This window comes from Nannobrachium achirus (assembly GCF_963921795.1).
Source record: "Nannobrachium achirus genome assembly, chromosome: 22".
Classification (NCBI taxonomy): domain Eukaryota; kingdom Metazoa; phylum Chordata; class Actinopteri; order Myctophiformes; family Myctophidae; genus Nannobrachium; species Nannobrachium achirus.
The window spans coordinates 13,225,952-13,251,375 of NC_137829.1; the positions used below are offsets into that span (position 1 = coordinate 13,225,952).

The 25,424-nt window shown below is 42.8% G+C and overlaps 2 protein-coding genes across 2 annotated transcripts in view; one reads left to right on the forward strand and one right to left on the reverse strand.

Moving 5' to 3' along the window:
• Positions 1 to 123: 123 nt before the first annotated feature.
• tsn (translin) lies at positions 124 to 6,850 on the reverse strand. Its single transcript, XM_080752520.1, has 6 exons — positions 6,710 to 6,850; positions 6,113 to 6,206; positions 5,845 to 5,941; positions 4,268 to 4,383; positions 2,600 to 2,679; positions 124 to 1,779 (listed from the first exon to the last, which is right to left on the reverse strand). Exons 1-6 carry the CDS (start codon positions 6,773 to 6,775, stop codon positions 1,549 to 1,551), a joined length of 684 nt encoding a protein of 227 aa, XP_080608646.1. The 5' UTR covers positions 6,776 to 6,850; the 3' UTR covers positions 124 to 1,548.
• Positions 6,851 to 7,780: 930 nt separating this feature from the next.
• The window catches only part of fam124a (family with sequence similarity 124 member A), a 34,902-nt gene continuing 17,258 nt past the window's right edge, over positions 7,781 to 25,424 (forward strand). The window contains exons 1-2 of the mRNA XM_080753787.1: positions 7,781 to 7,903; positions 12,687 to 12,718. Of these exons, the coding sequence (XP_080609913.1) occupies positions 7,821 to 7,903; positions 12,687 to 12,718 (115 nt within the window). The 5' untranslated portion in view covers positions 7,781 to 7,820. The remainder of the gene's footprint in view (positions 7,904 to 12,686; positions 12,719 to 25,424) is intronic.

Genomic DNA, 25,424 nt, shown 5'->3' on the forward strand with positions numbered 1-25,424 from the left:
ATACTGTAAAACAAGAGGACAATACATTGCTAATCTGCCTGCTTACCCTTTTAATTAGGTTTCGTTAATTAGGGGGGTAGTAGCCTTGAAAGAAAGAAACATACTTGAAATGAAGAACGTAGAAATATTTATTTTGAAGGACTTTAGAGCAAGTGATCCAAATTAGGATCAAATACAGAAATAAAAAACTGAACTGGAATCATTTGTAAGCAACAACACATGGCACTCATCACAAATGGAAACAAAAGCACAAATTTGAATTTAGCCAAAATACAGTATCTTGAAAATGCTATTGCTAATCTACAAGCAGAAACACGTAAATTTCCAAAATAAAGTCATAAGACGGAACACTGCCGTACTTGAAAACATCTGCTGAATAGCCTTTGATTTATTCGGACCACACTGCTGTCACACTTATGGTTTTCTAGAGAAAGCAGCACTCAAACAAAATATAAAATGGCACAGCTGATGTATTCGTTGGCACATGAAGGCTACATGGCCATTGAAGGTGTATTTAACTAGAAACAGAGCAGAGTAGTTTATATCTTGTTAAGTGCACCCATTGCCAGTTCTTTGGCTCGTTTCTTCCTTCTGAGGCCTCAATTATAAAACACCAAAGCTTGTGTCTTACTGGATTTACCACAATAATCAGGTTTAATGGATTCTGTGTTTTGTTTTGTTGGGATAGTAAGTATCATTGGACAAAGTAAGGATGTTAGAGACATCTTATAATCATTTTAAATTGTCAAAATCAAACAGGTTCATTTTATAGATGAGGCCCCCGGGCTTGCCATTGATGTCACAAGCATCAAGACAGTGTCTTACAAACCACATACAGTATGTTATATTTTTTACCACAACAATAAACTCAATATGACAGGAAAAACTCGTCTTTGGTGACCACCATATATCTCAACTGAAGTAAACATCAAAACTCTAGACAAGGTGCCGACTGCCGACAGTTACAAAATCAATTCAACAATTGCAAAGGTTTAAACCAACAATCAAAAAATGGTATCCGGCGAACTGTGATGATGATGCTGGGAACAAAGGAACATAAAAAAAAAAAAAGCATCATCTGACTGCCTCTCAAAACATTTGCTCTGATGACACCTCCCCAAACACCTTTGACAGTCTGTCATCATATCTAAATCACTTCTCATGCATGCAGCCAGTCACACACCCACACACTCACTAAAACACTCACACAGTCTGTCCTAGGCTGCTGGGTTATCGAGCCCGATTCATAATTCGTCGCACAGCGGTGTTGCGGGGCAAAACTACCCGACCTATAAGCTAACAACGCATCGCACCCGAGGCTCGTTGTCAGCTTGTAGATTGGCTATTTTCGCTGGGCAACGCCGTCGTGCGACGGAGCATAAATGAGCCATCAGGCAGACCCCCTGGTTCTTCCAGCTGGAAATGGGGGTGAGGTCTCCAAGCCTGCAGCAGCCGTGGAGCGGTCCCAGCCAAGAGTGGAGCTAGCGCACAGTTCCTGCACCATCCTCCATCTCCCACAGCTTATCCCCCTTTGGGGGGGGGGGGGTTCTACTTGTCTCCCCCGGCCTCGGGCTCCTTGGTCAGGCCGCGGATGGACAGGTCATACACCACCTCCTCGATCTTCTTCACGTCGTACTTGAGGCCGTCGTAGCGCTTGCGAAGAGGGTCGTTCTTCAGGTTGAGCAGGCGGAAGCCTGAATCCAGCTCGTTGATGAAGTTTGAGATGCGCAGTGGCCTGCCGTAGTCTCCTGCCGTCACACTGTTCACTGCCAGCCGGGACTACGAGGAGGAAACAAAGTAACGATTTGTTGAACTTAAAGACGACAACACTGGACATTTACTATAGTCTTCATAACATCTGATGAGGTATCATACAATATCACAGCACTTAACTGGGTAGGGAGAGCGTTTGTGATATGTAACATCACAGCGGTGTTGCATGTGCAATTGTCGTTAATGTGCATTTGGGAAATAAGCCATACAACCTGAACAATTTAACTGACTGGGACTGGCCAACTTTAAATTAGTCCTCTACTAGTAGAGACTACTGCTGCTTATCATGGGAAATCTTACTATTGGTGTTATCTGATTTAAGAATCAAGTCATAAATAAACAACAATTAGCAGTGTTTTTTTCAAAATTATAATTTTTTTAACACAGGCTCATGTCAGCTCTCGTGAACAATTGAAGAGAAGATCCTACGCTTAAGTAATTAAGTCACATTTATGCTTTGGGGCTTAAATCTCTTCTATTGGGCATTGAGCCAGCAGCTTTACACCTTGTACTCGCTGCCTTGAACATTATACAAAGTTATGTTTAATTGCAAACAAGCAGTCAAAGAAAGCAGACAGAACACACATCTAACAGTTGTTTACAATTTGAGTTCTGGAGGACTAAACATAATGCAAATGTATCTGCATCTTGAGTTCTTGGTTAAATAACCTTATTTTTCAAATTCATGGCAAGTCACATTTAGCATATAACATTAAGAAAAATCATATAACCATGTGGTGCACAGTGATGAAATATGTCTGATGCCATTAACGGAATGTATTACAGAAAGATCGTCTACAACATACAGTGACTTCCCAGCACTTACCAACTCACTGGCCATGATGAGCACACCTGCCAAGTAGTCCTCAACGTCCAGGTGAAAGCCCTTCTCTCTGACCACTTCGACTGAAGGGAGGAGAGAGCAGGACGGACAGTCCAAATTAGAACCTGACTTAGGGCTGTCACAATTATTACATAATCGTCTAATCGTGATTATTTGACATTATCGCAATTATTTTGTCATAATCGTGAATGTTGAAAAATTTCAGAAATAGTGGAAATAGCCGATCTACAAGCTCACAACGCGTCGCATCGCGACGCGTTGTGAGCTTGTAGATCGGCTATTTCCACTATCAATGTTATTTTTTAAGTAGTAAGTTGTCAAATATGCCAGTAATTTCTTTGTATATTTAGGTTATGTCTCTGTCTACCATGTACAACTTCAAAGCCTAAAAGCCAAACAGAAATGTAATTATCAACGACAAAAACACAATTAAATCGTTGATCGCCAATTATTTGAGTGACAATTAATCGTCATGTAAAATGTCATATCGTGACAGCCCTAGTCCAAATTAGAACCTGACTGGTGCCAGATTTTTTATGATGATTTGCTATTCTGTGTTGTATTTGGTGATGGCATTGAAATTCTGAATGAATGTCAACGTAAGACACGGCATGCATGCATATGCCTGGACAAATGCAGATTTCTACTACATTCATACATTTTATAAAAATCAAACCTCGGTTCGAAGTGGAGCGGTGAATTTGAGCAGTTCCAGGTAAATATATAAAATATATAAATATATTCACCTATTTATATGTCAATTCTTGATTGCCCGTGGCTTGCTACGGTGGCTGCATGCTGAATAGATGGAACAGAGATATTTTGGATAGACTGTTCAAAGTCCCTGACTTTTTTCACCTATTTTATATATTGACATGTGTCAATTCTTGATTGCCCGTGGCTCGCTACGCATGCTTCGTGAGCCTCCACTCTAGCGGCTATCACGGGCAGACGCAGACAGCAGAGGGGGTCGACTCGAGATACGCCAACATACCATGCTTGTTAGTTGTTATTAACGGACTACACGCACACACACAACAGCTGATCTTCACGCAGACAACACCTCGATGTGCGTCTTGCGCGAGGCGTTGTGAGCTTGCAGCTCTCTCTCTCTCTCTCTCTCTCTCTCTCTCTCTGAAATACGATTCTCTCTCTCTCTCTCTCTCTCTCCCTCCTCTCCCCCCGTCTCCCTCTCGCTGCCGTTAACCTTTGTTTTTATCGCGACGTGGTGTGTGTGTGTGTGTGTGTGTGTGTGTGTGTGTGTGTGCGTGCGTGCGTGCGTGCGTGCGTGCGTGCGTGCATGCGTAGATCCTGTTCGAACTGAACGAAACAATCTTTTCCCACTAGACGGGACAAAAGCTGAAAGCTGTGCACTGGGAGCTCGTGCTCTGCACACCGCTCCAATGATTAAAATAGTTATAGTTTGTATATTTATAATGTTTTTGTTGTTCAACACAGACCAGTTCTGTAGAAGCATTAAATATTATGATAACATAATTAGGGTTGACGTTTTAATGATTTTCAAGAAAACAGAAGTCGCTTTCACTCTAACACAGTGGCCACTGGGCACTGTTGAGCACTGTGGACTCTTGGCAGTACAGCCAAGAGTCCAAGTGATCAACTGGAATATTCCCATGAGTTGGTACCTACTGCCAAGTATCTCAGCTACTTCTTCCCGTTTCACCAGGTTCTCACTCTCCAGGTAAACCACAAATGCTGCCAGGAAGACCAATCGTTGAAGAACAAACCGCCAGTGTTCATGGAACCTAAATGCAAGTGGGGAAAAAGAGGGAGGGTGAGAGAAAGTTACTTGCATATTAATGATAGAAATTATACAAATTCTAAGATTGATAATAATTAGCCTGTTAACCAGCAAGTTTAAATTGTTTGTAAAACATTCTGCCCTATCAGTAGCAGAACTTGAATGGCTTTGAATGGCTGATATTCCATCCTGTACATTACATCATGTATTCCATATAAAGCCATAGCCATTACATGTGCTTAGTGCTGCTGCTATTGTTTGTTATGTGGATTTTGGGGAAGATTTTTGTGTGTGACTGAAAAACATAATTATGTACAAAAAATGAATTGAACACATAGGTCAAAAGGATGACAAAAAGTCCAAGAGCTTATTTCAGTTGTGGTTGTATGACCACAAAAGCTGAAATGTGTTTTCTGTAAAACATTCACATTCAAATGGATTTAATACTAGATGTCAGAGCTGACCGCCAGTCACCACCCATGAATTAATGGGTGAGTAGTCAGAGTACTCAGTCAGAGTGAACCGAAAGTCACAGAGATGAATCCTGCCATGAATTTGCATTGAGTATTCTAGAATAGAATAGTAGAAGAATACAATACAATACAATAGTCCACACTCCTTGGGGTGTTTTTTAGTCACGATACTGTATTATATGTATATACACACATACAGTAGGTGACATTCGTCCTCTGCATTTACCCATCCTATAACAACTGGGAGCAGGGAGCAGCCACTGGATTCTAGGGCACGCAGGGAGCAATTAGGATTTCAGACAGGGACACACATTGACATAGAACCTAATAACCTTTTTGGTCTGGGGAAAGACAGTAACCAGGGTCCCTTGCCGGTCCATTGGCTACCACTCTCTGGTCACGGACTAATATAACGTCGCTCAAGTGTTGCTGAGATTCTTCAAAGATGCCAAGAACTGCAGTAGGCTACCACAGAAACATGTGTGAATCGGCACTAATCGGCGTTGCAGTTAAGTATTTTTGATCTATTTTGCATCTATTACTTCGTTCCTCACTTCCCATGTCTGGCGTTTGGATATACACTGGGAGGCGGGAGCGAACTCGTGTTGGATATTGGTAGCAGTGCGCTCTCGCCTACCAGTGAACATATCCGAACGCTCCCTAACGTGGGACAAGGGAAGTGAGGAAAAGAAGCCACATTTTCAAAAATAGATTAAAAATATTTAATGGCAACGCTGATCAGCACCGATTCACACACATTTCTGTGGTAGCCTACTGCAGTTTTTGGCATCTTTGAAGAATCTCAGCAACACTTGAGCGACGTTATATTAGTCAGAGAGAGTAAATGGACCGGTAAGGGACCCTGGTTACCGTCTTCCCCAAGACAAAAAAGGTAACTAGGGTCCCGAGAGGGGCTAACATCGACAAAGCTGGCCTAGGACAACCAGGCTCACTAACCACTCAGCTATCTATCAGCAGATGACGTACTGTACCTGTAATACTGCTCCACAGGAAATTTTGTTTTTAGGTCTGCAAGGTGTGTCCTGACTGTGCAGAACAATTCCCGAGCCTTTACACATTTACTGGGAACTAGGGAAACAAAAGAAATATGTATTTCAAACATCAACAGTAAAACAGAATCAACAATCTCTGGAGTATCACAGTATCTAGCACTTGCATCGTCTGCGAGTATAGTCACACAGGGGACATGGGGCCGTGTTTCACACATTATAGAACTGAGCAGGCAACATCACCACTTACTTTCTTTAAAGCCAGAAGGCTGGTGGACACCTTGGAGTAGGGTTAGAATTTCCCTAGCGGTTTGTTCCAAAACCTGGACCACCTTCCTGATGTCCTATAAGGATGAGCACGATAGATATAGAGATAAATAGATAAAATTAAGAAAAGAGTAAAACAACAACAATAATAATAATAAAGTTACAAAATAGGATTAAAAAAGGGTAGACTTAATTCTGATCCCAATCTGTACTTGGATTGACTGCCTTAGATTAATTAACAAATAGTAAAATATAAAATAGTCAACACAGCCATTTAATCTATTAACAATACCTGTCAGCTTTATATTCATAATATTTCCTACATGGAATGCCTATTGTTTTCCTTTCAGCAACCGGATTAGAAACTAATGCAGTCATTAAAATTAACCCCATATCAACTTGTGTATGAATGTGTTTATGTATAATTATTACACACTACACAATACATTATAAAATGTGTTGGAAGAGAAGGCTGCTGCTAGCCTAGCTAACAGCTAGTCAGTTTAGCAATTACAGGCTACAGCTAATATAGAAGCTAAGTGCTAACTGAACTGATGATAATTCATTCATGTTTTCACACCTCTCGCACATCCTGGTCGGCGCTCAGGAAGCCCTGGATGTAGGTGAACATGTCGGTCACAGACATGATGGTCAAGGTGAAATGCCCAGAAGACGATGATGACCAAACAAAAGAATTATTCAACGTGCACACGAGTCTTCTCCCTCCTTGGTAAATATTACGTCGCCTCGAGATGACGTCATTGTTGACCACAGGATCCAGATTTTGATGAAAAAAAAAATATATATATATAAAAAAAATGATGAGGCACAAAAATAAAAAAATAAATAGAAATGATGAGGCACAATTTGTATAAAATATAAATTAAATAACACATCATAGGAGCTAAATTGAATGTAATTACAAAAAAAAGAATAAGATTTAAAATAAATAACAAATCCAAAAGATAGAATGGCAATCAAAAAAAAAAAAAAAAAGTATGACAAATGTATGTTTAATTGTTTATGGGGTTATATTGGGTTCAGAAAGTAAGCCCATCTAATAGCCTATTAGTAAAGTCGGTGTTTTTTTATTTGAACTATAATCGAATAGTTTGCATCATAATTTGGATTAATTCTTCATTCTTTGGTGGATTCGGTTTGACAATCATAATGTAATGAATTGGTTCTCAAAGTGGATTCCAGAATTTCCAGGGACTAATAGGGGGGGGGGGTCTAAATTGACCCATACAAGTCTGTAACTCTGACAGTGTACAAATGGAACCAAATGAACCATTTGGTTCCATTTGTACACTGTCTGAGTTAAGGGGAGACCTGCCTGATTAACCTTGAAATGTGAAGGTTTGAGAAACACTGATTTGTAATGTATGCTCATGGTGGCCACCGGGTGGCGCCACAGCAGCGCAGCATCCACTGGAGCAGCTTCAGATGACGCAGCGAGCAGAGCAGCAGCAGCCTGTTGCTGCTCCACTGTGTCTTTGCAGTGTGCAGCTCCATGAAGTTCAGCACTCCAAGAGGAAAACACAGCGGCGCGCCGGGTTTCTTTCTCTCTTGCATATTGTAAACTAAAAGCGCATTCTATCTGATAATAATCTCTCAGATCGTAAAAACGAGCCGCACGTTTTTCTTGTGCTAGTATTTAGGAAACAAGATGTAGATAGGATTAAAAAGTGATGATGATGATGATGTCCTTGTCTGAGATGGAGAAGATCGCAACAGAAGATGATTGCGTGGATTCAGGAGCAGAGACAGGAGGGTGAGTTCCGTGGAAATTGTAGACCTATGTGTGTGACTGTGAGCTAAAATATATAGCCTATATATATTTTCCTTTTTTGTCTAAATTGTCATTCATATTATTCTGATGATTCTGTACACTGTAACATTATTATTACCAAATATGTTTTTATTTATTTATTGTGAGACCAATAACTATTAATTACACGAGTTTGGTATATGATGACAGTTAGATGCACAATGAACTGCTGCAGAAGAATATAATGCTGTAATTCATTGGTTATTATTATTATGGAGCCATTACATTTGACAGGCTATAACTTGGAAAAGGTTGTTGGAATTCTTGGGCTTTATGATCCATATGCCATTAATTGGCACTAAATGATCAGGGCATATTCATGGAGAAGAGAACACTAATAACATTAATGTGGAAAGTTCAGCAATATCTTTATTTTAATCACCAACACATTTCGGGGAGGGGATCATAACTGAAATTAGAATGAGTTTCATGAACGTATTGACTGTTATCTGGTTCCATTTGTACAGAGGAAAAAGGCTTTATAGCTGAAGTTCATATAGAACTTCATCTATAAAGCCCTTTTCCAAGCAGGGGAACAAAGTGCTTTACAATAGCTAGATTTAATATAGACATAAGAGAATAGTAATAATAATAATGAGTAATAATCAAAATATATTCAATGTATAAAGTAGCCTACATAAAAGCAAATGGCAAATGGCATCAAATGACATCTATATGTATTGGCTAAAAATCTAGCCTATACTAGGAAATAATCGTGCATAAAAGAGGCAATAAAACTGTGAGAAGGCCTTGATTTAAGAGTAGCTTTTCAGACTTTGCTGGCCATAGATCCACAGGTAAGGCATTCCAGAGCCTATACTGTAGGTGCCCGGCCCACAAAAGCCTGATCAGACATCCATTGTTGTATCAAGGTGGAAACAGTACAACAAGAGCTGTACTGTGGCAGTGGCTCAGGGGTACAGTGGCCACCTGGCAACCGGAAAGTTCCCGGTTCGATCCCATGGTCCCCCAGAGTTAGTGTCAAATTAAGTGTCCTTGTCGCAGTGTCTTTGTTTAAGTGTCCGGGGTTGGTGTCCTTGATACTTGACCTCCCGATGAGCAGGTTGGTGCCTTGCATGGTTTCCTCCACCATCGGCATCGGTGAATGTAATGCACAATCTCTGTAAAGCAACTTGGATAAAGGCGCTATATAAAATGCACCATTTACAATTTTAAGAGCTCACATTGCTTGATTGTATTGTGTTGTGTTGTGTTGTGTTGTGTTGTGTTGTGTTGTGTTGTGTTGTGTTGTGAGACCCTAAATTGCCCTTTAAACATACAGGTAAAAGTCCTGAGATTGTTTCAAAGTCTCAAATGTTCTCATTTGCTGTGCCTTAAGATTGTTCACAACATCTTCTAGCCAGACAAGGGAATGATATTGGGCTACAGTCACAACAACTACCTGCTGGCTGCTGCACTGGCCAAGAACTGTCACTTGCAGCCTGGAAAAGAGTGGCCTGTCATTTAGAAATTCTTCTCTGCCAGTCACTGTTCAAGTTGTATTCGTTACGGGCCTACAGGCTTGGTATAAGGGCAGGGTAACATGTTGTTATATCAAGGCTTGTTTTAGGAGTCACCTGAGACTATAGCTATTCCATTAGCCCGTGTATGTGTGTGTGTGTGTGTGTGTGTGTGTGTGTGTGTGTGTGTGTGTGTGTGTGTGTGTGTGTGTTATGGGAAACATGGGAAAAAAAATACTCAGCTCAGTCATTCGTGCATGGAAAAGTGCTGATGAGAAAGGGAAAGCAGGGATCTCTCACTGATAACTTGAGACGCGCTCAGTGCGCTGGGGTCATATCCTCCACGGAATCACAGCATTGGCTCACGTGCCCCCCTCCTCCTCCTTCTCTTCTTCCTCTAACTCAGTGGTTCTCAACCTTTTCAGGCCACAACCCCCAAAATAATCATATTTACCTGGGGACCCCCACCCCCCCCACCCCCCCACCCTGACGAGCACTTGGAGTTGTAAGAGTTGAGGCATTACATTTTATATAACACGGTTCTATTATGAAAATAGCAGATCTACAACGCCTCGCAACGCGAGGCGTCGTGAGCATGTAGATTGGCTATTTTCAAAATGTTCTGCCTCTGATATTTGACAATTTGGCCAGGGGGGCGGCGATGATGGGGTCGCCAAAAAGGTTCGCTAAAAACATGGGGTTGTGAGATCAAAAGGTTTGCGAACCCCTGTTATAGAGGTATTAAAAAGTCCTTACACTTCAACTTTATGTTGGTTTGTTTGCTGTTGAGTGAGAAAACAATGTTGCACATTAAGTTAATCCTCTGGGGACCCCCCAAAATAATTTGGGGACCCCCCTGGGGGTCCCAACCCAGAGGTTGAAAACCACTGCTCTAACTCACTCTTCTAGTCTTCTGTTCCCACGTCAACTGTTGCTCAATCCTAGCCCCTCACTCTGATCTGTCTCTGTCATCATCATCTCCGTACTTTGATTTTCCACAATTCCTCTTTAGCTGTCTTTCAGTTCATGCGTCAAGTCTTTGCTTACAGCAAATCTTTCTATCCCTGCTCAGTGTCTTGTTTCCACCCCTCCTACATTTTTCACAATCCATCCATCCAATACATACAATACATACAATACATACAATACATACAATACATACAATACATACTGTAAATACATACATACATCCATACATCCATACACCTATACATCCATCAGAGTCAGAATCACTTTATTTGTCACTTTCTCCATGTATTTGCATACATACAGAAAATTAAATATCGTTCCCCCTCAGTCATTTGCAGTGCAACATAAAAACATCCCATCCCTCCACATTTACAGCCATCGATAGACTAACAGTGTGTAATAGTAGGCCTAATCAAATAAGTTAGATCAACTTGACCCGCTCAGCTCTCCACACACCAAGTCTTTTAGTGTCACTCTCCAGTTGAACTCTGCATGCATGACCGGGCCGTAGCCCGCTATCCGCCTCACTTTGTTTATTGTCTTTGGACGGAGATGAAGCCAGGCGGTGTGGCTGCACGCTTTCGAGGCCAGACTGAGGGAACGGCCAGGCGAGACGCTAACTGGCGCTGCTGAGGCCCGGCCTGCCAAACACACCCGCCCAAGGGAGCACTCAAAACAGACCCCCAACTACCACGACCACCTCCACCATCTCTCGAAAGACTCGTAAACCTTCAGCTTTATGGCTTCGCAAAGAGCAACTCTCTTTTCTGTCCTAACTTTTTCCACATTTTGTCATTCTGCTCCTCTGTAAACAGGGATTCGTCTCTGTGGCGGCGGGGAAGGTGTCAAGCCACTGTCTGTGTCGTTTCGTCTGAATTTTCCGTCCCTTCTTGCAGCAATTTTCCGCGTGTGATTTATTTAGCTTTGCTCCCTTTCTTTTACCACTATCTCTCCATCCTCCATTCCTTTTAATTGAGCTGACTACTAATGCCTATTAGCTAGATTGATAACGTCCTGCTGCAGGAAACAGACGCGTCGCTCTGGTTCCTGCAGTATCCCCAGGTCCGCCAGACTTATTGGGTTAGCTGTAGTCACACAGTGGGGGTCTGTGTGGAGTGACAGTGTCTTCTGTGGTTGTCATCTGACTCCCGTAGGACAAGCTACCCCAGGTTATGTAGAATGAGCATTGACAGATGCTAATAGTGAGTCAATGTTACAGGAATGGGTTAGGAATGGAATGACGTTTGTGGAACCGTTCAGTGTGTGTGTGTGTGTGTGTGTGTGTGTGTGTGTGTGTGTGTGTGTGTGTGTGTGTGAGAGTGAGTGTGCGCGCATACATGGGGCCATCTGTGTATCGTCATATCATTGTAATTACACAAATTGTCGGAAATCGTCTGGCTGCGTGAGACAAACTTTCACCTACAGTAAATCCACCGAGCAGACCTATGCAATCTGTAGCATGCACACATCCCTCTCACTAATTTGGGCATAAAGAAACAATTCATCTGTATGTGGACAAGTGTTTGTCTGTGTTTGTGTGTCTGTTTGAGTGTAACTTTGTAGATGTAACCTCTCCTACTGTTTAACCAGATGTACAGTCAGGGTTGTTGCACCAAATTCTCTGGCCTGGGTACAAGGATTCACTCACATTTTGTGCTTTAACTATTGAAAAATAGCAGATATATGTGCCGCGCTGCGAGCTTGTAGATCTGCTATTTTTGAAAAATCGTGAAAAATCTTTGAAAAGTCTTTGAATATTTCAAACCCTTCAAAGGTTTTTGGAAAAACCCATGTTTCTATGTCAGTGGTGCTCAAACCTTTTCATGTGAAGGACCCCCAAAATGATGATTTGGCCACGGACCCCCCATCTCAAAATATTTAGTTCCAGGGACCACCCAGATGCAAAATTTGAGTTACAAATGTTCGCTTAAAAAATACTATCTATTCAAAGATTTGCACACATTTTCACGACTTTTCAAAAATAGCAGATCTACAAGCTCGCAGCGCTGCACTCGGTGCCGCGCTGTGAGCTTGTAGATCTGCTATTTTTCAATAGCTAAAGTATATAAAATAATTGAGGCCCCTCCACCTTGGGCCCTAGTAACTCAGTCCCACTCCCCCCCCCCCTTGTGACGCCCCTGTGTACACTATGTGGCGTGTGGCACTTCCCCTGAACTAGGACTGCATCAGCTTCTCTAAATCATTCCGATTGTACAGTTTACAGTATAAACTCCTGTCTCCTCTCTCTGCTTCTTGTCCTCCTTCACTCCCTCTCCATCTCTGTCTTTTTACTGCAGGTCTGATTACAGTCCCATGTCCTCGGCCAGCAGTAAGTAAACCAATGCTGACGTAAAACCTCTCTGCCAGCGACAGAGAGCCAACACACACGCACGCACGCACGCACGCACGCACGCACGCACGCACGCACGCACGCACACACGCACGCACACACAGACTCGCATGCAGATGCACAATGGTTCATCCACTTTCATGCACACACACTATCAAGATAGGCCTTGCCCTTTATCTCCCCAATACACCCTGACTTTGTATTAGGGATGGGACGATACGCGATATTATCATTTATCATGATAAAAAACACTCACGATAATCGTATCGTGGAGATTTAATTTATCGCAATATCGTCCTCCGTCATTCACTGGGATCAATTCACCTTTTATTTGGCAAGCTGCATATCCGGTACCACTTAAACCCACTATAATTGGTCATTCTCTATCAAATGTCTTATAGCAGATCTACAAGCTCACAACGTGTCGCAACGCGACACGTTGTGAGCTCGTTGTAGATCGGCTATTTTTTGGCAAATGTTCCACCCCAGATAATGGATTTTGATTATCGCGATAATATCATAAATCGCGATTTCTTTTGTCACAATAATCGTGATATGACATTTTTATATCGTCCCATCCCTACTTTGTGTGTATTGTAGTCTGACATAAAAATGAAAAAACAGAGTCTTCACTGAAGGATGTAGAAATGAGAGGTTTGGTGTTCATTATGTGCTAAATCTCAGCTTATTATAACTACTAGAAGCTGGGCCGCCCTTCGGGCGGCCCAGCGTCTAGTCGGCGACCTGGCCAACTCGGAACAATGTAAATAGGGAATGAATGCCCCGCCCTTTAATGCAAACCCCATTATACCTGTTTTCATAGGACCCGTTTTGACCATTTGTCTGCCTGTGTCCATTTATGCCCATATATGGAGATATCTGTATCTGTCTGTCTGTCGGTGTCCATTTTATGTCCATATATGGAGATCACTGCAGTTATAGTTCTGGGTCCATTTTATGCCCATATATGCCCATATATGGAGATATCTGTCTATCTGCGTCCATTTTATGCCCATATATGGAGATCTCTGTATCTGTCTGTCTGTGTCCCTTTTATGCCCGTATATGGAGCTCTTTGTGATTCTGCATCCATTGTATGCCCATATATGCCATATATGGAGATATCTGTTTATCTGCGTCCATTTTATGCCCATATATGAGATTTCTGTCGCTTTTTCAAACAGATGGTCAAAACGGGTCCTATGACAACAGGTATAATGGGGTTTGCATTAAAGGGGGAACCGGCACTGTGTCTGCAACACAGTCGGAGGCACAGACAGATACAGAGATCTCCATAATGGGAATAAAGGGACACAGACAAACAGATGGAGGAGGAGACAAACTTAATGCAAACCCCATTATACCTGTTGTCATAGGACCCGTTTTGACCATCTGTTTGCCTGTGTCCATTTATGCCCATATATGGAGATATCTGTATCTGTCTGTCTGCGTCCACTTTATGCCCATATATGGAGATCTTTGACCATCTGTTTGCCTGTGTCCATTTATGCCCATATATGGAGATATCTGTATTTGTCTGTCTGCATCCATTTTATGCCCATATATGGAGATCTATGCAGACACAGTGCCAGTTCCGGAAAATCCTGATGTCAGACATCAGAATCCGAACCTTTCGTGCTGGTTCCAGAAAATCGTGTATCGGGTCGGGTCGAGGCCGAGCACTGCACTACCTGCTGCGGTGGGGAACGCACGTGCCGAATTTGAAATAGGGAATGAATGCCCCACCCTTTAATGCAAACCCCATGAATGCCCCACCCTTTAATGCAAACCCCAATATACCTGTTGTCATAGGACACGTTTTGACCATCTGTTTGTCTTTGTCCACTTATGCCCATATATGAAGATCTCTGCACACACAGTACCGGTTGCAGAAAACTCTGATGTCAGACTTTATGCCCATATCTGGAGAACGCGCGTGCCGGTGGGAAGAAGGGTTCTCGAGATACGCGGATTACATACATACATACACATTCACAGAGATTTTGTGTTGACTCATGTGGCGTACGTGATGTCAGAGCCTTTTATGAAGTGATATCACAATGACATCAGCTCCGCATAAGGAGATTCCGAACGTTTCGCGCCGGTTTCGGAAAACCGCGAGTCGGGTCGGGTCGAGGCCCGGCACTGCACTCCGCGCGGCGGCGGGGAACGCGCGTGCCGAATCTGAAGCCGGTGGGACGAACGGTTCTCGAGATACGCGGATTACAAACAAACAAACAAACAGACAGAGATTTGTCGCATTTATAGATAGATATTGATAACTATAACGATAATTATTTGGGCATCCACACTGATTAACGGTTATGTTCTGTAAACATGTTGATGTGTTGAGCGTGACGGCCCGTAAATGCGGAAGGATTTTGATTGGCTGTCGTCAGTGTTTCCATTATTCGGTGTATTGCTCTGAAAGTGATCCCAGTGATGTTATTCGCTGCTGTCGCCGTTACAGTTGTACAGTTGGACAGGGGCGTCACACCAAATTCTGGGCCCTGGGTACAAGGATTCACTGCGGGCCCCCCATGAATGTTAACTATTGAAAAATAGCAGATATACAAGCTCACAGCGCGGCACCGAGTGCCGCGCTGCGAGCTTGTAGATCTGCTATTTTTGAAAAATCTTGAAAATGTGTGCCAAGAAACCTATGTTTCCATGTCAGTGATGCTCAAACTTTTTCACAAACTTTTTCACGCCCATCTCAAAATATTTAGTTCCAGGGAACGCCCAGAAGCAAACTTTGAGTTACAAATGTTCACTTAAAAATTCATTATATTCAAAGATTTGCGCACATTTTCACGACTTTTCAAAAATAGCAGATCTACAAGCTCGCAGCGCGGCACTCGGTGCCGCGCTGTGAGCTTGTATATCTGCTATTTTTCAATAGCTAAAGTTACTAGGGCCCCTCCACCTTGGGCCCTAGTAACTCAGTCCCACTTTCCTACCCCTTGTGACGCCCCTGGCTGTGGACTCCATTCTCCACTTGAGTTAGACCAGCGTCCTTGGTGTGGACGTCCCGTCAAAGTCCACCCATAAAGGGCCAGAATTCAAGTAGCACTCGTGTTTTTAACTGTGTAGGCTAATAGTAATCCTGAAGATTCATGGGTGGCATGCAGTAGTTGTGGTGTGTGTGTGTGTGTGTGTGTGTGTGTGTGTGTGTGTGTGTGTGTGTGTGTGTGAGTGTGTGTGTGTGTGTGTGTGTGGTGTGTGTGTGTGTGTGTGTGTGTGTGTGTGTGTGTGTGTGTGTGTGTGTGTGTGTGTGTGTGTGTGTGTGTGCACGAGCGCATGTTTGTTTACATAGGTTCTGACTTCTTCACCCCAGTGTTGCTGCTAGGTCCGGACACTTTCACAATGGGAGGATTATGTCCCAATATTAGTCCATTAATCTGGCCTGCAGGAAGCTGGGTCACACACACACACACACACACACACACACACACACACACACACACACACACACACACACACACACACACGCGTCACTGACACCAGTGTGCGTGTGGCGTGGTCTTTCCTGTCCTGTTTCCTGTGTCTCTTCTGTATCAGATGAGCCTCTGACCGTCATTGTCCCAATCTTTGTCGCTCAATGCACAAGGACAGGGTGGAAACACACACGCACGCAAGCACGCACGCACGCACGCACACACGCACACACACACACACACACACACACACACACACACACACACACACACACACACACACACACACACACACACACACACACACACACGCACACACACAGTCAAAAGACAAGACAAGGATATAGACTTGAACGTGAGACAAAAATCAAGCGTTGTAATAATAAAGAACTATATAGGCCACACGCACATGCACATGCATTATGTCGTGCTGTGAACTCATCTGGGTTGTATTTCTAAAGAAATTGTCCATGTCTTAATGCTGCTGCCAGCAGCCGTTTATTCACCCGCCAATCACAAATTAAATGCAGTCAAAACCTTTCGCAGCTCCGTCAGGAAACACTATAAACCACCATGGGACGTCCATAATAGACTGGGAAGAAGGAAACAGGGTTTACTCCCCAAGTCTACAGGGGCACAAGGAGGGTGGTCCCCTGGTTGAGGGTAATACAAGACATGGCAAGTGGAATATTATTTCTGCTACACACAAGCACATGTACAGTTCATGTGCCGTGCACATGAACACACTTTCGCTCTTCCAGTCATGCAGTGCACGAAAGGCTGACTTTCACAATAGTAACCCTTAAGGCCTTTTTCCCACCGACAGATGGAGAGTCAATGAGGAAGAAAATGATTTCTTATCGTGTGACAGGTGGAGGCAGTCCTGCTGAACCCCTCCTGCCCGCTTGATGTGACTTGAGAGAGTAGGCAGAGAGCGAATATCTGTGTACACAAGCCAGCATAACTAGAGGCAACCACGCTAATTAATTTAACTCCGGGAGTGTACAAATGGATAAATTAACTCTGTGGGGTTTTACTGTGCATGCGGCTAAGACGAAGAGATGGAGGATATCGTCGTTGTCAGGTGGAAACCTGTCCAAAACCGTTTGTTTTGTATTTATCATAAAAAAAAATTTTAAACTTGTGAAAACTGCCGACCTACAAGCACACAACACCTCGCACCGCGAGGCGTTGTGTGCTTGTAGATCTGCTGTTTTCACTACCTTTGTGCGACGGCCTTGTATGATGAAGCAGGGCTTTGCTTTGCGAAAAAAAAAGTACAAATTTGAAATTTGGAGATACAAGGTTTCTGCCCGACAGTGACGATATGAATCCTAGTTGCTGGCATGAACGCATTTTGTCCAGAGCAAAGGGACGAATACGGAACGCGTGCCTGTGTCCAGGCTTGCATCCATCAAGGCATAATGTTTGTTTATGTGCGTGTGTGCGTGTGTCTCTATACTGTATTATGTACTCAGGCGTGTCTGTGTGCAACAGTGCATATCACACTCATCTCCCCGTCTCCCGTCTGGTATATTTAGGTTTCGATGGAGAGCAGAGTGATGTTTATACAGGTGGTTCTAACTCCTGCCCTTTGACCTTACGGCAGATCAGTCATAAGCCCACTGGAGTCGGCCGCCTTATTGTAATAACCCCCCCACCCCACACACACACGATGAAATGTGTCGTTGTAATATATTGCAGGCCTTGGGGTGAATAGAGTAGATGTTAAAATGTGTTATTAAATCTGCAATACTGAACTTATTTACTAAATGGTAATTGGTAGCCTACATTTACCTTTATCCAAGGCGCTTTACATAGATTGTGCATTACATTCGCCAATTCACACATGGTGGAGCAAACCATGCAAGGCGCCAAACTGCTCATCGGGAGCAAGTTCGGTGTCTTGCTCAAGGACACTTCAACTCTCTCTCTGGGGGAGCCCGGGATCGAACTGGGGACTCTCCGGTTGCCAGTAGTAGTAGTAGTCAACTATTCTATTCTTGTTTATAGAGTAGCAACTGTGTTCTTAAAATATTAGTGGCATCATTATGTATCTGTAAAAGTGGAGTTGGGGGATGTTCTTACTTCTTACCATAACATAACCCACCAACATTAACTTTCTGGAAGCATCAGGTACAGACACAGCCTCTCCCTGTAGTGCTGCTGTACCTATTGCATGGGCTTGTGATCCAGTAATTTGGGTTGACATGGGGCTTGAACCGGCCATTCTGGTCCTGCAGAGGGACCTCACAACTACCCTATGCCCTATGGTACCGTACCTTCATACTCTAGACATTTTCAATAGGGATTCTATTCATGTTCTGGATATTAGCCTTCAAAGGCAAATCTAGCGATCGTCTTAACACATGCACCACACACTTCCTTCACAGTGTGAAAGAGCCTTTCAGTGTGTCCTCCTCTACTATAATATTTGACTAAGAATCAAGCTCCAAGCCTCACACTGAGTTGTTCAATCTCTCCTTAAAAGGGAGTGTTGGAGTCCATTGTCTTGCACGCTCTTTAGTGAAACATGACAGCCAGGTACAAACCTCTGCAAAGCGTCTGAGGTCAAGGTTTAAAACACCAACCTCTGCAATAAGAGACATGCATCTCACCACTGCACCACCACTGTGTTTATACTTTATGTATTGTCTTGCATAGTATTGTCTTGCATAGTATTGTCTTGCATAATCTTCAATGACAGATTAGAGCCAGGCATAAACTTGGAAAAACCTCATCCTCTGGTTTTGCACAAAGAACCTGTTTATTAAGCTCTCGCATATCTCCTGAACCACAAAGCAATGGGAGATATTTGTCAAAACAAAATACATAACCTAGATTAGAGTCACGTAAAAACCTCATCCTTGGTTTTGAACCACAAACCTTCTGTTCACAAAGTAGGCCAAGACATGAATGCTGCTTGCTTTTTCAACATCTACAGTAAACGTGCGTTAATGCAGTTGACAGCGTTAATGCAGTTGATGCAAACAAACTTGTGTTGTTCACATGCTGCTTACTCTAGACACACATAAATCACAGTATCTAGGAATTTTGCGTCAGCAATTGTTCGTGTTTGTTTTCACGGTTTTGTATATGAACATAAATAAATGTGGTCAAATGAGCACGTGTGTGTTTGTATGTGCGTGCACGTGTGCACAACAGCCAACGGGACTCCCATCAGCCAGCAGCGTAATGAATGCTTGTGGGTCAAAGGGTGCATGCTTTAAACAGGATAGAGGTCAGTCTATGAAAACAAAGACTGCCATGTGCTGGACATGGGCTGTGTCCGAAATCACTCATTCATCCACTACTTCTCCCTATATAGGGAGTCCTATGTAGAGCAGGGGTTTTCAAAGTGGGTGACAGGGCACCCTGGGGTGCCGTGACAGCAATCGTCTTTTGCCCTGCTTCATCATACAAGACCGTCGCATAAAACTAGTGAAAACAGCCGATCTACAAGCACACAACGCCTCACGATGCGAGGCGTTGTGTGTTTGTAGATCGGCTGTTTTTACTAGTTTAGGACGCTTTATAGATGATAAATACAAAACAAACCGTTTTGGACATACAAGGTTTCCACCCGACAACGCTGATATGCTATAAATATAAGTTGCTGGGAGTTAAAATTATAATGTAGGGGTGCCTCGGATTAAAAAAATATTTATGGGGTGCCCTGAGACAAAAAAGTTTGGGAACCCCTCATGTAGAGGACTAGTGAACTACATTTGGACACTACTCGGCCCTCCATTAATGATTGCTGCCTGTCGCATGCCATCAGATACACTTTGTTCTCTTATTCCTTTCTTAAAGATACAGTGCCATGATTTATTTCCCCCTAAAATATGATGATCAGGTATTATGATTATACTAGGAGGAGGATTTTTTCCAAAAGAGTGTACAGAATGAGTTAAAATTTGTTTTTTATGTGGCCACACCCACCAGTTGGTTGTTCAGGTGGGTGGTGACCCAGCTGAAGTTAGCCACACCCACAGTGTTGGGTGAATGGTAAAATGGGAGGGGATGATTATATGATGTCATTTAATCACTGTTTTTGGATCTGCACTTTTGACCCACAAGGTATCTGTCAGCCTCCAGGAAGAAATCCAAAATACAAAGGGAATACATCGTTGCTCATAACAACCACACCAGGGGGTCTGATGAAGTACTGTCAACCTCATAGACACATGAAAACCAGAAAAATAACAAAACTATGGCACCACCTCTTTAAAGCGCAGCGCATGATGGTGCATACCGGTATATACTATACTGTAGGGTTTGCGATAGTTAACATCGGTTTTACCATACTTTGACTCTAAGATGAGTCCACTTATAATTCCCACATACATTTTAAACACCACTTAAAAATGGTGCAATCAGTATACAGTACAGTATAGTGCACTATACAGTGAGTAGGGAGTGATTTCCTACACGGCTATACACACATGCACACTTCAAGTATTCAAAAACATACCAGACAGTGTAATCCACATAAATACTGACTTGAGGAGGACGTGTGTGATTCATAATGAAAATACTCATAAAAAAAGACATTTAAAAGAAATAAGTCATGTTTATCATATAGCGTTGTCAATGTAGAGGCCTGTAAATTCATACTGACTAGTCAACTCAACTATAATACAAAAGACTAAAAGGCATAGTCTTGACATGAGACAAAATAGAACAAACGAACAGAAAAAAAGAAACATTTCTTGTAAGGAAAATTGAAGTTATGAATATCCACCTAATAACACAGCTGTTACTATAACTGCCTCAATTCATTACAATTACTTACAATCATGCGTATACACCATATGTACAGTATGTGTGTATATATATATATATATATATATATATATATATATATTTTCTATGTTTTTTTTTGTAAAGCCCTGCTAATACAAGACTGTCGCACAAAACTAGCGAAAATAACAGATCTACAAGCACAATGTGCGCTTGCGCTTGTAGATCGTCTATTTTCACTAGTTTAAATCATTTTTTAAATGTTATAAATGCAAAACGAACGCTTTTGGAGATACAAGGTTTCCACCCGACAGCAACGATATTATTATTATTCATGCTTGTGTGTGTGTGTGTGTGTGTGTGTGTGTGTGTGTGTGTGTGTGTGTGTGTGTGTGTGTGTGTGTGTGTGTGTGTGACTGAGTGCATGCCTGGAGTGGTGGAAAAAGTACTCACATTTTTTACTCAACCACTTAAACCCTCCAGACAGTAAAATGGACCTGAATTGGCTCAGCATACTTGGAGCGCTTGTTCCACTCTACCAAATCTCTTTGCCAAAAGTAGCTGATCTACAAGATCACAGCGCTATAATAGTGGATCCGCTATTTCAAAAGATTACTCGACATTTTGCAAACTTGAAATGGGACCCTCTGCATAATGAATACTTTTGGTGCTTTTAAGAATATTTTGATGCCAATACTTTTGTACTTTTACGCAAGTGAATTTTGAATACTGGACTTTTACTCGTAACTGAGAGCTTATAGATCTCCTATTTCCATATAGCCTATAAGTATACTTTTGAATGTGGTTAATGTAAGTTTTGTAATACTTATCAAAATCTTCAAAGTAGTTAGTAACTAAGGTTTAAAAATAATTGTGATGGAGTAAAAGTGCAATATTTGTCTCTGAGATGTAGCAGAGTAGAAGTAAAAGTATAGAAAATTGGAAATATAATAAACTAAAGCACAGTACTTGAGTAAATAATATGCTTTTCTTTCCACCACTGCATGCGTGCATGTGGTGTGTCTACTTGCGTGTGTCTTGTGTTGTTGCCAGTGCCTTAATCGCATTCATCTGGGTGTGAACACGTGTTTGTCAGTGGTAAAATGATGAGTCTTCTCTCCACAACCCAAAACACTTGCCTCTTCCAGACTGCTGCTCGTTCAGCCAGTAACGTTGGACGAAGGCCCGCCTCTCTGGAAACAAATGGCAGGGTAGCAGCAGAACCAGTAACATATGTGCATCCATCCAGGCTACTAAACTAATTGTACAAGTCACTTGGGCTGCGCAGTAAATATTTACCAGGAAAGGACAGGCCTCTAGACTTGCGTTCACATAGAACTGTGTGTGTGTGTGATGTGAGTCAGAGTGGCACCTAAAAAGCTGTGGGCAATTCTCGCTATTTCTACGTGTAATTATTTCGACTAAAGGTTAGGGTTAGGGTTAGGGTTAGGTTTAGGCATAGTTTTCCTGAGGTTATAGGGTTAGGGTTTGGGTTAGGTGTAGGCATAGTGGTTAACATTCACCAGCTTAACTCATTTACCGTCTTTTAAACATCGACTGAAGGGGTTAACTGCCGCGTCGTCCTTACCTTTTAACGTGGGGACATGCCGTGCGTGCACATCGCGCACCATCTGTGCACGGATCATGTACCAGGCGTGTGTACACCCGATCACAGCTTTCAAATAAAAAAATCCCATCGAAAAAATACGCTTCCATCGCTGAGCTGCCTCTACTACTGTTTACATGGAAGCTAACGTGTATATCCGGTCGGTGGTCCCGCCCCCGACTGGATACAGAAACCCGATCAAGCCGGATATGGAAATGCGACCGGATGTACACATATTTGTTCCCAGCGGATGCATAACGCAACGGTAGCGTCTATTATGTGCGCCTTATAGTCAGGTGCGCCTTATATATGAAAACAGTTCGAAAATAGACCATTCATTGACAGTGCGCCTTATAGTCCGGTGCGCCTTATAGTCCGGAAAATACGGTACATATTCAGGTTTCGGTACCCAGCAATGGCTGGGTTATTGCATGGGTGAAATAGTCTCTCTCTCTCTCTCCTCTTTACACCCCTCTCTCTCCCAGGTTCCTCCCCCCCCCCCCCACTTGCTGATGGAACTCTCTCTCCCTCTCACTCAGTGTCTCTCCTCATCTCTTGCTCCCTCACTCTCCTCCCCTTCCTCTGCCTGTGTCTATCCCTCTCCCCCTCGTTCTCTTTTTCTGTCTCTTTGGTAAAAAGTCTTCTCTGTAACCTAAACCACTTAAATCATTCTTTCGCTGATCGAGTTCTGGTCTGACATCACACACAACCTCGCTCCCTCCATCCCTCTCTTCCTCTGTGTGTGTGTGTGTGTGTGTGTGTGTGTGTGTGTGTGTGTGTGTGTGTGTGTGTGTGTGTGTGTGTGTGTGTGTGTGTGTGTGTGTGTGTGTGTGTCTGTCTGTCTGTCTCTGTCTCTCTCTCTCTCACACACACACACACACACACACACACACACACACACACACACACACACACACACACACACACACACACACACACACACACACACACACACACACACACACACACACACACATCACATACAAAACCCACACTAACTAACCATCGCCACAGACAACTTCATATAGGAGATGAGTTGCAGATTGCAGCTTTAACACTAAATATTATGTAGAAATTAAAAACATACATGATTATATATCATGCGCACAACATGAGCACATGAGTGCTGTCTCAAGATCCCACGCTTGCATTCTGTGCTGTCTCTCTCACACACAGTCCCATTTCCATCTGTGTGTACAAGAGAAAGGCATTTCATTTATTGGCTCAAAGGGGTTCTCACCAGCATCGAACATCAAACATACTGGCCAGGTTTTGTATTTGCTCTGAAATGTGCTTTTGTGATAGCAAATTCTAGAAGTGCACTCTTTAGATGACGCATTTAAAGCGACTACTGCCGCGTATCATTTTACACACCCAAAGAGTTTGTGATGACGTCAGTCAAGGTCCTTTCCAACACAGTCAAGTGGAACAGCACCTGAAGCACCCAAGACCACCCATAATACACGCACGCACGCACGCACACGCACGCACGCACACACACACGCACACGCACACACACACACACACACACACACACACACACACACACACACACACACACACACACACACACACACACTGCATTCTCCTTCGATTTAAAGTGACATATGAGATGCAGGCTATGCCGTAAAGCACTTTGGATTAAGTGTTACCAAATGTGCATTCTCCAAATGAGGTTTGGACCACAGGCCCGTGATCCCCAGCTAAATGTGCTGCTGTCGGCTGTTTCTTAATGGCTTAATTGAAACAGTGTTGTCTCTTAGCCTTGGCATGGGCCATTCACACTGTGTATGTGTTTAAATGAGAGACAGAGAGTCAAGCAAGGGTCACCATCGGATCATCACCTCTCAGGGCTTTGTCCGTGTACACTGCAAAATCCTGAGCGTTAATACGTCTTTCTTTTTAAAATGTCCACGTCTACCACAAGGTGTTCTTAGATGTATGTTCTTTTTTTTTATTGTTTTATTGTGGTTGTGAAAGTCTCATGAATAAAAGCTTTGTGTTTTAGGTGGTCATAGTCCTCAAGAGAATCATTTACAGCAGGGGTCTTCAGCAGGGGGTCCGGGACCCCTAGGGGGTCCTCAGAGTTACTACAGGGGGTCCTCCAAATCTTTTTGACTTTTTTATATTAAGCACTTAATTGTACCCTAGGGTCCATATTATGAGAACTTTAGCCAAAAATAGCAGATCTACAAGCTCACAACGCCTCACAGGCGTTATGAGCTTGTAGATCGGCTATTTTCGGCTAAGAGGTTTGGCGTAGAGGGGAAAAAGAGCAGACTAAGTACAGAGTGAACGGTCAAGTTTATTATGTAATGACGGCTCAAGTGGTTAAATATCTGAAAACACAAATTGACATGAATCCAAAATACAATGATGATTGTGCTGTCAAACGAAAAGGTTGTGATTCATCTCTCTCTCAGCTAAGGGGTCCTTGGCCTGAAAACCTTGAAGACCCCTGGTTTACGGTGTTCAGTGCACGTGATGAACAGATTACAGACAGGAGTCAAATGTTTTATAATATGAAAAGCATTTCCTGTGCAGTCAGGGTACCGTAGTCTACCGCTCCACTGAACAGAAAGCTAATAGAGGTAACACGGGGAATCACATTCCTGTGTAACCAGAACCAAAGCACATTAGTTCTCGTTGAAATCTTTGAAATATAGAAGTACAAAATGTGAAATTGTTTTCACAGAACTTCATTTCAAAGTCCAAACCATTAGATTGTAATTTACTGGGCACCAGTCAAAGTGACGTATTTGCAATGGAACTCAAATCTCTTTCCCCCCCCCCCCCCTCCTTTTTAACCAGACGAAAAGGGCCCCTGTACTTGGATTTCCTGCCCCAGTTGTTTTGACTTACATCTATGGCCAAGTTAGCTAAACCTTAAACTGCTATA